At 36.5% G+C, this 14,386-nt stretch overlaps 1 protein-coding gene across 1 annotated transcript in view; it reads right to left on the reverse strand.

Moving 5' to 3' along the window:
- myo16 (myosin XVI) overlaps positions 1–14,386 on the reverse strand; it is a 182,646-nt gene that overhangs the window by 83,887 nt on the left and 84,373 nt on the right. The window contains exons 6-12 of the mRNA XM_016232534.1: positions 12,921–13,045; positions 12,647–12,772; positions 8,836–8,911; positions 5,481–5,631; positions 4,376–4,526; positions 3,260–3,370; positions 1,288–1,353 (exon numbers count right to left, since the gene is read on the reverse strand). Coding sequence (XP_016088020.1) covers positions 1,288–1,353; positions 3,260–3,370; positions 4,376–4,526; positions 5,481–5,631; positions 8,836–8,911; positions 12,647–12,772; positions 12,921–13,045 — 806 coding nt within the window. The remainder of the gene's footprint in view (positions 1–1,287; positions 1,354–3,259; positions 3,371–4,375; positions 4,527–5,480; positions 5,632–8,835; positions 8,912–12,646; positions 12,773–12,920; positions 13,046–14,386) is intronic.

Genomic DNA, 14,386 nt, shown 5'->3' on the forward strand with positions numbered 1-14,386 from the left:
TGTTTTGTGAAAACCTGTAAGTCATGCTTTTTATAGTCATTTTACAGTTTAATATGTTACCATAGTCATTGCCCTACTGCGCTCATATGATATTTTATTTGTGCAGGTCTTAAAAAATTTAAGTTTAAGATGACTTAAGGGAGCTCGTTCGGTAAATAAATAAATGTATTAAGGTGAAATGGTTACTAAGGACTTTGTAGCAACACTTAAGGGAACACTTAAATAATTAAGGGGAATACTTCATTGCTGCCTTAAGTTTCCTTAAGCTGACCCTTAGGTTTATTTCTTGCAGCCCAAGTTTCACTAAGGAATCCCTTAACCTTATAACTAAGGGATTTCTTAGCATAAGGCCTTTCATGCAACCAGGCCCAGATCTTTACTGTGGTTAGATTGTTTTTCATCTTTCACTTTTATTGTGGATTTTAGCCTCCAGTCGCTATGACTGACAGGAAATTAGCCCAGCAGAGGCAAGATGGAGGCTGTGTACCGAAAGACAGAGATTGATATACAGACCTGGATTAAAGTTTATGATAAAGGGGTTCAGGTGATGTGACATGAGCATGATGGTGATCTGAGGCCATCACAGATGGCGGTGCACATGTCCTTCTCTCTCAATGCGTCATTCTGACTCTGAGCCCCAATCTGGGGGACACACTGGAGAAATCATGCCTGAAATGAGTCTCTGATGCAGGGGTCGACAGGGGACAGACGCCCCAATGGACCCACTGCATATCATTTATAAAGTGTGTGTGTGTGCATTCAGTCTACTCCTCTGCTCCCCTTCACGTGCCAGTAAAGCGTTACGGCGGACAGATGGTCATCTTGTCAACTTTTATTTTTCTTAGCGGCGGGTGGCACATGCTGTGTGTCCCTGATGAGTGTGCTCTCATCAACTCTGCCTTCCTGTGGTCAGCCAGCTGTATCAGAGGAGACAACGGTCGGGCTGGACGGACGCTAAGCTTGAGAACCTCTAACAAACCGAAGGAAGATACAGAAATAAATAGAGGAAGGAGGAGTGGGGATCTTATCGGTAGATGAAGAGGGCACAGGAAGTGAGCGCTGTATGTTGAATAGGCTATCACTGTCAGCAAGGCCATGAATAATTTATCAAGAGATCAAGTCCTGTTTGAATTGAAAGTGCTGCGCTGTGCTTACAGAGTGTGAACCAGAGAACAGCTTAAAATGTTCTCTAGTTAGAGAGAGATGAATACTCTAAATCATACTGCTGAAGAATTAAACATTTATTTGATATAAAAAACAACACTGAACGTGTGTCTCTGTACTTACGAGATTGGAGTAGATGGGCAGGTCCTTATAAGGGTTAATAAGGAGAAGAATGTGTCCAATGTAGGTCTGAAAAGACAAAGACGAAAAAAGTTAACATGGTTAACATTTTTACCAGTTTTAGCCTCAACATGCCCACAGTCTAATGACAAACACTGGCTGAAATCAATCATTTCATTGTGTTTGGTTGGTGCTACACAGCTTTTGGGATTGAAGGGCACACCTTTCTACTTCAAACTACTGTTGAGTTTATCAGGTTGATAAAGTGACAACTTGTCAGGATGAACTAATCACTGTTTTTTTTAGACTTGTAAGATTAATGGCATCAGATCTTTGAAAGATAATAAAGAGATAAAGATTAAAGTTTTGTTTGAGGCACTAAGTAATCTAGATATGCACAATTATATTTATATCAGCTGCATATTTTTTATGAGTGACACTATCATTCAAAAATCTGAGGTTGGTAAGATTTCTTAATGTTCTTGGGGAAAAAAGGGCTCATACTCATTAATTTGGTAAATAAATAAATACAGCAAACAGTAATAATATTGTGAAATATGATTACAATGTAAAACAACCGTTTATTATTTTAATATATTTTAAAATGTAATTTATTCCTGTGATGCAAATCTGAAGTTTCAGCAGCATTACTCCAGTCTTCAGTGTCACATGATCCTTCAGAAATCATTCTGATATGCTGATTTGATGCTTGAGAAGCATTAGTTATAATTGTCAATTCATATTTTTCATAAATTTTTATACACTTACAAACTACACTTTTTCAGGATTCTTTGATAAATACTAAGTTATGAAAACGTTCTAAATTTGAAAATTCATTGCAAATGTGCAAATATTTAAATACATGACACGATTTTCAATAGAAATGACATTAAAAGCACATTTTAGTTAACTATAAATGCTTGTCTGTACATCCGGCAGTACACTTTATCAATTTCTATGACAATAGAATTATGAAATCACATGAAGTCCTACTAAAGTGGGTCAAAAGGACTTAAGTTCAATCTACTGAAGACTTCTGTGAAAGTTTGAATGATGACGCAAATAAATAGTTAAGAGATACGAGTCGATTCAAATCAACAGATTGTTAGTCAGGCAAGCCATTGTTAGTCACTTATATGAAAATGTAAGCCCGTCATTAACTGATATTATTCACAAAATCTGTTCAATTCTGGGAGTCAGAAGAAAGTAGACAATTGTCACATAGAAATTAACCACCAGTGTTTGGAGCAAGAAACCTTAGCTAACATTGTACTGTACATAGACTTTGGTGGAAAATATAATAATAATAAAATGCTAAAATGTAGAATATGACCCTTTAAATATAAATAGCAGAAATGGCATTGACAGTATCCATGGCGGCAGAGATAGAATCAAGAATAATTGAGTTAGTACAGCTGTAGGATTATAGTAGCAACAAGGCATATAATAAATGTCAGCAGCCAAGATTTATAGTAGCAACAGCCATTGTGGTAATAGTAGCAGTAACGACAGCAGCCGTTAACAGCGAGTCAATGTAAGAATGTCTTTTCATCTCCCCAGGGCTGGCTCAAGTCTTTGGCCTGAATACAGTGAGACCTAGAGGGCTGCCATCCAAATACCAGTCTCTGGCCACGCTACAAACAGAGGCCTTGGCCACTCTCCAAGACCTCACGACAAGAGATCCAGCAGCAATGTGTGTGTGTGTCAAAGGCACACTGGACCGGATGGCTTGGTGAAAGACCACAGAGTGTATGATAGAGGCCAGAATCCGGACATCAGCTCCATCCGAGTGAGTTAAGACAGAGAATGAAAGGCTCTTCCTGAACAGGCTAGACTGAGGGTTGGGTTCCTAACTGTGTGTTTATTCTCGATTTGAGGCTTTAGGAAGTGACATGGTTAATACATATTTCTCACTAACCAACTGCATGCTTCATTATAGCCCAATGATTGTGTATGCGTCTGTGTATTTACGTACATATATCTGGTCGTTAGCAAACCGCTTCTGCATCTCATAGAGCAGGCTGCTGTCTGTGAGCTCACTGAGGGATGCCAGGTCATCATTAGGAGCAGGAGGCATTAGTTTCACCTGGAACACAAAAACATTCCTTATTATTAAGGCTGCTCCGATCAGGATTTTTGGGGCCGGTCACCGATCATCTATCACAGGAAGCAGTATCTGCTGATAAGATCACCGAGATCACTATTTATAGTGATGCTCCAATCAGGATTTTTACAGATATTCATTCAGGTATGTAATTTAGTGTATTTTTATTGCATTTATTTGAAATAAAAAATTGTGTAACATACTAAAGGTCTTTACTATCACGTTTGATCAATTTAATTCACCCTTGCTAAATAAAAGTATTCAGCAAGTATTCAGTATAAAAAATAAAAATCTAAACTTTTCAACAGTAATGTAAATGCATTGTAAATGTTGTCTAATCAATCAAATAGACGTGAAATCTACTTTCTCCTTCCTAAAATATACACATACACTTAAGCTTACATAGCACTGCAGGCCTGAGAGTAAGGGAACTCATTTTCCTGTTTCTTCAGAGGTCAGGGGTCACTCTCAGGGTGAGTGGGGTCAGCGTGTGCAGTGGGATAGATTACTGAGGCTCTCTACTTCCAAACTATGACTGATTCTACTTGCTGCTCTCCAATAGCAGGCCAGGACTTTCTCAAATGCATTAATCCCAAACCTGCTGTGGTGAGACGGGATTTAAGTGTATTACATGTTACTCGTTTCTCTCTATTACCCGTTGGGAACAAGACAAATCACTCTGAATGTGCAAGATCAGTATAGAATGCAATTGCTTTGTGCTAGTGAATGTATAGGATTGGTTCAGTTTATAGATCCTTGTGCATATTTAAGCTATATTATAAAACCTAGCCTTCCAGGGTTGCATCCAACCTAAAATACTACCTATGATGCCTTAAATGGCGTACTCTACATGTAAGCGTGTCACTGTGTTTTGGAACAAAGCTTGCATGATATATAATGCGTTGTTTCAGATGAATGACCAAAATACACACTATATACTTTTGTATACATTCTTTAGAGGACAATTTTCCCAACTCTCCTTCTGACCTGCTCCAGTTTTCCTGCAGCACTGGGATATGATCCATCCAGCCCGTTATCAAGTGAAGGCTGCCGTGTCAGAGCTCCTCCCGAGTCCCTGAACATGGCCTCCTTCTCCAACAAACTGTCCCTCCTAGAGATGGGTAGAGCCATAGTAGCCCTGAAGGAAGTAAAATAAAAAAAGAAATCAATCAATATCAACAAAATCCATCTTTGCACTGCCATGGTGGCACAGAATCTGCATCTGAAGTGGCATTTAGGTGCATTCACACTGATCATTTAATGCAGCTCAGAGGTGGCATAAATGCATTTACGCTGTAATTACAATGGCCTAAATAATACTATAAGAGAGCTTTAAAATGTTGAATATATAAATATTAAATGATTAAGAAATGAAATAGTACTTTAAATATGAAAATAAAAACACCATCATTGAATCATTCATTCAAACGATTCATTCATAATAGCCGATTCATGGACCGAAGCAAGTAAATTAATTGATAAATGGGTCGCGGAATCATTTACTCAACTGATTTGCTCAAAAACGCTGATTCATTCAGTAACAAAACACCATTGTGTGTTTCTCGGAGATGCACAATGTTTTGCTGTTGCTTATTGCACCATCATTGAATCATTCATTCAAACGATTCATTCATAATAGCCGATTCATGGACCGAAGCAAGTAAATTAATTGATAAATGGGTAGCGGAATCATTTACTCAACTGATTTGCTCAAAAACGCTGATTCATTCAGTAACAAAACACCATTGTGTGTTTCTCGGAGATGCACAATGTTTTGCTGTTGCTTATTAATGCTTTATTTAAAGAACTTTTGGTGACTGCTGATATTATTAGGTAAAAAGAAAAAAAACTTTGGTGGCATTATCTCAAGCCCCTGTTAATTTCCAATCCTGATATAAATATATCATTTTACTATATACCTACTAGCCTGAGTAGTTTTTTTTAGCCTGAATGTCAGTCTAAATTTGCTAATCACTAATCACTTTCTGCTGACAAATGAACTCTCTCAAATCTAGAGTGTTCAAGTCCATGGATTGGCAACACATTCTCTGAATCAGAAACCGTAACCACTGTCTGTAACCATTGTACATACAATTTCTTTACAGGCAGGCTGCTGTCCTGGTTGACCTCTGTGCAGTGCTCTTCTGATTGTGGAGGCGGAGCCGAGGGGTCTGTCTGTCTCTGTACCCAGAATTCCTCTGCTCTCATCAGCATCTCTGCAATCTGCTCAGTAGCAGTCAAATCTGTAAAAACCAAAGTCATAGTGGGTCAGTGTAGAAATCATCTTACTGGAAGTCAAAAGTGATTTTTCAGTTGTAGCCGAAGATTAAAAAGAAAAAGAAAAAGCTCAGTTTCATCATGATGCTAACCAAATAGAGATGAATTTGGTTTCAAAGAATCTTTTTTTTTTTTAAGTAAGCAAGCATCTTCAACATAGGAAGGAAGGAAGGAAGAACAGTGGCTGAGCTATTCCTTCTCAAAAAGAACAGTTATATCTTTACTAAATATTATTAGTGACTAAAGACAGCATTTATAATATCATTTTGAGCCATGATTTTCCCTGGGGCCCAATCGATTTACTCCCTCATTCCCTCTGTAGCTCAGCCCCTGCTGTTCCTCACATGGATGTGGCCATACGGAGATGGGCATTGAGCCATGCTGCAGATTGATCCATCTGTGCTCTGATCGGGGGTCGGGGAGGCAGATAACCCGTCCCCCCATGATAGGAACCAGCCTTTTGCCTTTCTTACTGCAGGAAAGTGACACCCAAGAGAACGATCCTCCAATCACACACATTCTCTCTGAAAGTCAGACATATACACTGCTCTCTAAAGAGACTTTAAGTGAGAATAAAGGATTTACTTTGGCTCTGCGTTTCATCCCAGGTCATCCTTAAGATACTTGAAGCAAAATTGCATAAAATACTAAGACTAAAACAAAGAATCTTGATATTTTTTTTTTTTAAGGTTTATGCTGAAAACAAAACAACAACAGCAACAAACTATTTGCTAATAAGTACAGTACAGTGGTGCATTTCATTTCACATGCAAAGCGGGTTTTAAAATAGTAGCCCAGAAGGCTTATCAGTAAGAAGACAGCAACATTATTTAATTGATAATCTCAGAGAAAGACAGGAAAATTGTCATAAAAAAATGTTGTTTTGTGCAAAAAAACCTGGGACCTTAGGGGGGAAAATGTAAAAACCATTATAATTTAGTTTCACATCATTATTTTCCATCTTCTCTGACACTTACAGATGCGGTTTAAGTTACTGTACCAATATGTAAACGACCTCTCTACATGCCAAGAGTCAGTCTTGCAATTGGTCATTTAAAGTCTGCACTGTAGTTTATAAAATAAACTGTACAAAATATTAGTAATTTTTAGATTGGTCCGTAAACAAACTACTAAATGCTAAAAACCTGCTAATTGGTTATTAGTAAGTTACCTTGCTGTATACAGTGAAACCATTGCATTACATGTCATTTTACTGTAAAAAAAAAAATAAAACTGTCAAATTGATGGTTTTTGGAATGAAATACTATGAATTGCTAGATCATTTATGGTGTAAAAACAGTGAAAGGACATTCCCAGAAGTATTTTTTTGTTATTTATTAATGTTTATTGTATTTGTGTGTGTGTGTGTGTTACCCTGCTGATGTTTTGTCTTCGTTTGTATTACTCTGTACACCATCTACATAAGACAATGGCCATGTTTTTTGTTTTTTTTTACAGTTCAGGTAACTTGGTATATCATTAAAAAATATATATGGTTGCGAGTTGTAAAATATACAGGCACCACTATGCCATCCCGTAATACAAAACATTGTCACTTTATTTTGTTAAGATGAATTTCTGGCAAACCCAGCTTCCGGAATAACAGCCCTAGCAATGCCAAGATCATGGGTTTGATTTACTGGTTACTGACAAAAATGTATATGCTTTAAATGCAGTAAAGGTCACTTTGAATAAAATGGTCTACCAAATGTTTAAATGTACAGAAACGGTAAAATGTGGAATGAGTAAATGTCTACATATCAAAACGTATTCTAATTGGTGGTGACATAGATAGTGATATATTAATGACACAAAAACACAGTTTCTCCGTAACCCGTTTTTTTTTTTTTGCAGGTACGTTTCCATAAATGAACTGTGTGGGAGTTTCGAAATATGAATGTTGTCACAAACACATCAAATCCTTTTTTTTTTTTTTTGAAAAGAGCAAAATCTTGTTTCTCACTATATTTCCCTTTAAATCTCTTGGCTTCAATTAGCTGTGACAGCAGTTGTTATATTAACCATCCAAACTTAGTGGAAGCAGTTTCACAGACATCAGCACAGAAGCAAACAGAGACAGAGAACTGAATGAATCTGTCCAGTTATGATATATTCACATTCAACAGAAAGCTCTAGAGAGGAAGAACAGTCTAACACACTTAAACTCTGGGGCACAAATGTGTAACACATCCCTGACAAGTTTGGTTTCAGTTATATTCTGTGTGAAAGTCACAGAGATGTACAATGTATTCAGTAATATAAGGAATGCGAGCAGATTCTGCAGCCATTTGGTAGATTTAATATCCACTTGGGCTGGGCTGATATTAATAGTTAAGTCTTTCGATAATAGTTGATACACATCTCACCATTCATATTGTAGGGTATCAGACCGAATCAGATAATATAAGATTCGATCAAGAACATGGTTGAAACATGAGGAGCCGAATTCCACAGAAAGGCCCAAGACGACAGGATGTTCGTAAATCAGATCCTAGCGCCAGCCAGTCTGAAGCAAGCCTAACCAACTCTTTCACAGAACAGCTTGCAACATTAACACAAAAGAACAACTCATGATGTGTGATGATTGATGACATGTCGTCAAGAGTCAATCAGAATCACTCTTCAAGTGAGAGTGTATTTTCGGACCGTAGCTTCAGCCAGGGAGAGAATGTTGCTTTGGAACAGCTAGTGTATGTTTAGTGCACTTGACTTATAAGAGCAACATTTCACTCTTAGGAAAAAATAAATAAATAAATAAAATAAAATACTGCACCATGATGCACTTCAGAGATTGTCTTGTTACAGTATTACAATAGTTTCCGTTTTTTTTAAAAGCAAAATATTTATATATTTTTTCCATTTTTTTTTCTCTTATATACAATTTTTCTGTAACATTATATTAAACATTTAAAATGTATACTTTTATACTACCATTCAAAAGTTTGAGGCCAATGTGAATTTTTAATAATGTAAAAAATAGATAAATCATCAAGAATAATGGTATTATTCTTATTCTTCTTATTATTGTTGTTGTTGTAGCATTTAAAAGAAATCCATGTAAACTGTAAAAAAGTTTTTTTTATATAATTTGTGGTGAAACATGACCAGCTCCTCCTAGATCTCATCATCAGTCACTGAAAACTTAACTCAGTTTTTGTGTGTGTTTGTACCTGAGGGCTTGTCCTGGTTGCAGTTCAGGAGAGTAGGATCTGCTTTGTGCTTCAACAGCTGGCTCACAATGTGGGTCTGTAGGGACACAAACACACACACACACACACACACACACACCTCCATGACTTGAGAGGAACTCAAAAGAGAATACTAAAAAATATAGGTCACATCTTAAAGACGTCTGCAGCTCGGAGTCTAAATCTACAACATCAGCTGCCAGATCAGTTCTGCTCCTGCCTCCAGTGCCAAACATTTGCCAAAACCTCACATTCACACCCTCAGTGTTCATTAGCTACAGCCTGCACACAGATATACAGCCATATTTATCTACATTTGTTTACTTATCCGTTTAATTATTTTACTGTGCCTCTGTTTGCTTTACGAACACATAGACATGCACTATATCACAGTATGTCAAAAGTCCAACACACTAGAGTTGTGCTGCAGGACTCTGTGTGACTGTGTGTGCATAGCATGCATAACGTGAAGGCATGGTTTTGATGTATTATGTATGTATGTATGTGTATGTGTGTCCAAAAACAGCTTAAATACAACAGAATAACTTGCCAGATGGCCGACTTGTGTGTGTGTGTGTGTGTGTGTGTGTGTGTGTGTGAGCGAGAGATTATACCCTGCTGCAATTAATTATAGATGTGGGCAGAGAAAACATCTCCCTAAGTGTGTTTATTATTTGCGAGCGAGTGTGTGTGTGTGTGTGTGTGTGTGTGTGTGTGTGTGTGTGTGAGAGAGAGCGAGAGAGGGAGAGACTACAGATACACTGTACTCCCTGCAATCTCAGACCACCCTCCACAAACAAATACTAATTACATTTGGTATTTGGACATAATACTAGTATTTTTGGACAAGTGCCTTGGTAACATCACTGTACTCTTTAAAGTACCCTGGGAATACATAATTATATACTTTATCAAGACAGGAACTATAATGTCATATCTACCAGAGTCACAGTAATTTTTGTAACTGTCAGCAATATAGTAGAAGACAGCCTCACACTCACTCTTGAGTCTCTAGAGGTCCTATAGACCTTGACCACCGAAATTGTGCTGTCGTAGGTGCCAGGGCTCAGTCAATGGATCTGAAAAACTGACTTCAAAGTCAGTAACTGACCGCTGTAATCTGCCCACCAAGATAACATGTCACAGATACAGTTTACAACACAGTTTAAAATAGTTTTTTAATGTTCAACAAGGCTGTGTTTATTTGATCAAAAATATTTTAAAAAGTAATATTGTAAAAATATTATTAAAAATGTCATTCATTCTGGTAATTATATTATTCCTGAATAGAAGAGTTCCAGCATCATTACTCCAGTCTTCAGTGTCACATGACCCTTCAGAAATCATTCTAATATGTGAGCCTGGACTCTTAAATGTCAATTTTTAAAAATTGAGATTTATACATCATCTGAAAGCTGGATAAATCAGCTTTCCATTGATGTATGGTTTGTTAGGACAGGACAATATTTGGCTGAGAATACAACTATTTGAAAATCTGGAATCTGAGGGTGTAAAAAAATCAAAATATTGAGAAAATTGCCTTTAAAGTTGTCCAAATGAAGTCCTTAGCAATGCATATTACTGATCAAAAATTAAGTTTTGATATATTTACAGTAGGACATTTGCAACCCCCGATTTTTTTGAGGGGTTTAAAAATTTTTTTTTTTTTTTTCCCCCCCCCCCCCCCCCAGGACTTTCTGATGAATGGAAAGTTCAAAAGAACAACATTTATTTAAAATATAAATATTTTGTACCATTATAAATGTCTTATTGATTTTAATGCATACTTGACAAAGAAAAACATTCTTAAAAAAATAAATAAATACAATTATCCAAATTGCATAACCCAAACTAGTGTATGTGTCTTAAGAACTTAGTTTAAGAACTGTTCCATACAGAGCCCCCTAGATGGACATGGCGACGGGGTAAAAAAAAAAAAAAACATTGGAGGAAAAATTACATTTCAATGCCAACCCAGGCTCATTGGAAATACATGCTTGTGGTGACATTTCTGCAACACCGATATTTCATACCTTACTGCATGTTTCGCGGCAGTTTCAAAGTGAAATGTCCAGTGAGTGGCACTTAAACGATCATTCAATATGTGACCCTGACACATTTGTATTACATTTATACAGGCACGTATTGCTGCGTTGCTTCAGGTACATATTGTGGCAGTTCAGAATTCAAATGTCCGGTGAGTGTCGCCAAAAGTTAATGTTCTATGGTGTTGGAAATACACCCTACACCAAACCCAATCCTAAACTTACCCGATAGTGTTAAAGAATGCAAAAACTATAGAAAAATGCATTCGCTGAAGTAATCATGCTATTTTAACTTCCTTCTACGTGGGTATTTAGTATTGATTTTCAAATGATGCAGCATGTAAAAATTGTTTTGAAGTCATAATATTGTGCAATTAATTGTGTGAAATTAGGGTCTCCTAATCAAAACTCTAGCCCTGTAAATCATAATTTTGTGGAAAGAAATAAAAGCTGTAGGAGTTTTACTGCCTCTTGTTTTAATTCCAACTGCAAACTGCAACGATTCGTACGTATCTCTCTTTTTAATTTTTCTATAACCATGTCCCCTTAGGGGCTCTGAAGTTGAGGCTCCAGCACCAGCATCATGTTAGTAGAAAATGTATAAGAAATGGAGAGATAATCTAAACCATGCACTGGGCTCCAAATGTGCTAACAAAAACCTTAACCTCACAAAAGAAAGAGGGGAGGAAAAAGGAAAACAGAATGGTGTGTATGTAGGCAAGCGTATCCTGAGGGACAAAAAGAACAAAGGAGAAGAAAGAAGGAATTCTCTTCATTAGCAACCTGAAACATTATCAAATGTTTGACCATGTCAGCAGGTTCGTCCTTTCCTCTAGAAATCAATCTCCTCTAGCACAAGCGCTGTTATTCAACTCATATAAAACACATTAGTACTTCATATGATCCTCAAGGCTCGAGTGCATCTGGCAGAGAATTGGTAAGATCAATGCAATGCTGAAGTCTCATTAATCAAAAACAGGAAGGGAGGGTGAATTAATGAACTGTATTTGGTCTACGATAACTCTAATGTCAATACATTCCACTGACCGTGAACAGCAATCTGATAAAAGGGCTTAACACAAAAGCACAGGAAATATAGTGCATTACACTCATGCAAATTCAAATTAGCCAGAACATTTGTTATGTCCAGGGGTCAGCAACCTTTTTGACACCAAGTGCAATAGAAATAAAAAAAAAATAAGCAAATAAATAAATAAATACAATTATTTTTATAGTATGCATGTGTTTGTGTAGCACTTCAAATTATTATAATATGCATTTATTTACTCTACTAAAATAAATTTAAACATTTGTTTATTTGTATGACACTATGAATTAATGTAATATGAATGTATTTTATTTATATCTTTAAAGACGGAATTACTGCAAGAGACAGCTTGGCATATACATTTTTTTTTTTACTTTTTACTTTAAATATTTTTAAGTTAATTTATAGATCTGTTTATTAATTTGTATAGCTCTACAAATTAAATGTCATTTGCATTCATTTTATGTTTATCTTTAATTAAAGGAAGAATTACTGCAAAAGACAGTTTGGCATGCAAATGCATTATATTAATTTGCAGTGCAAAACAAAATATAATAACAGATGAAATTAAATTATCACTAAGAGAGGTTTGGCAAGAAGAAAATACCATCAATCATGTGCCTAAAGTTGCAAAGCATTGGTTCAGTCCATATTTGACTGTGATTTCAAAAGTCAGTGTCCATCAGGAAATGATATGTACCTGCCCATATTTGGCAGCCAGATGTAAGGGTGTCCAGTAGTTGTTGTCAGACACCTGGACGTCTGCCCCGTTCTCCAGCAGCAGAGACACCACCTCCTTATAACCACTGGCACTGGCGATGTGTAGCTGCAAACACAGACAAACACTTCACATGTGAGGTTTAATTTGGCCAAAAGCCATCCCATTCAAATCACCATCTGTACACATTACACAGACTGTGTCATATTTAGAGATCAGAACGGTTACACATTTTGAGCTTCATGTATTTTCTCACCAGCGTGACCCCGTCATCATTCTGTTGATTGACGCTCCCCCCGCTGCTGACCAGCTGCCTCACGTCAGACAACATGGTGGATGAGCGCTGGGTCTTCATCTGGTGCAAAGAGCTCATGTCCACTCCTAACAAATGCACAGACAGGTATAGAACTGAGAATGAATGCAGATGATGGACACACAAGAGTTCAGGGCAGAAGTCACATGACAGAGCTTTTATTCGTCAGTGTATGGGATCAGATGGGATGGGATCTCTCTCGGTGTCCTAATTTTGTGTCAACTGGAGGATATATTCTTCAGTTTCACATGTCAAACAGTGCTCTATTAGACAAAGCATAAGATCAGCAGTAGCAGAAGATGTGGAGTAGGCCATCCTGAGATAGTGAGAGTCTTGACTGTAATGATAAATGAACTCCGTGACAGCAGCCCAGAGAAGCGTGTCTGCTTCTCTGGATCTCGCTGATTGATTAGCAGGCTAAAGTAATTCTTACTGTATCCGGCATGTGCGCTGACAGAATGGATGACTGTTAACAACACGGTTGAACGGTATGACTGTATATGCAGTTCAGTCAGTATAAATATATCTGTGTGGTTATCAGATGGCAGAACTGCTTTGTTATTTACACGTGTGAGCAATGGGAAACATGGTGTCACATACAAATCTATGCCAGAATGTGTCCTACACAAGACAAAATGAAAAAGTACTGCTGCAGTTTCAGTCAACACAGAGCAAAAATGTCCTACCATCTAATGAAGCATTTGAGAATTTTATTTAATTATTTAAAAAAAAATTTTTTTAACTCTTTATTTTAATTCTGTGATTCTCTGGAAACAGTGTATGCAATTTGAATCTGAAACAAACAAACATATGAAAGAAAAAATGTAAATACAGGTAAATATAGGTGAAAATACACTAATGATCACAAGTATGGGGTCGATTGATTGATTGAAATTAATACTTAAGCAAGGATGCATTAAATTGATCAAAAGTGACAGTAAAGATATTTATAATGTTACTAAATATTTCTATTTCACAAATTATTTTCTTCTGAACTTCAAAAAAATTCTGAAAAAATGCATACAAATATTAAGCAGCACAAATGCTTTCAACATTGATAATATTTCATGAGCAGCAAACATTTTTAGGATGATTGCTGAAGGATCATGTGACACTGAAGACTGAAGTAATGATGCTGAAAATTCAGCTTTGCATCACATTATATTTTAAAATAAAATAGAAAAGTTATTTTAAATTGTAATAATATTTCACAATATTACATCTTACTGTATTTTTGATCAAATAAATATAGCCCTGGTGAGCATAAAAGACTTCTTAAAAAAAAACACACACATATATATAATATATATATATATATATATATATATAAAATATTATATATATATATATATATATATATATATATATGTGTGTGTGTGTGTGTGTGTGTGTGTGTGTGTGTGTGTGTA

Source organism: Sinocyclocheilus grahami, unplaced genomic scaffold (genome assembly GCF_001515645.1).
Source record: "Sinocyclocheilus grahami isolate Dianchi unplaced genomic scaffold, SAMN03320097.WGS_v1.1 scaffold413.1, whole genome shotgun sequence".
NCBI lineage: Eukaryota > Metazoa > Chordata > Actinopteri > Cypriniformes > Cyprinidae > Sinocyclocheilus > Sinocyclocheilus grahami.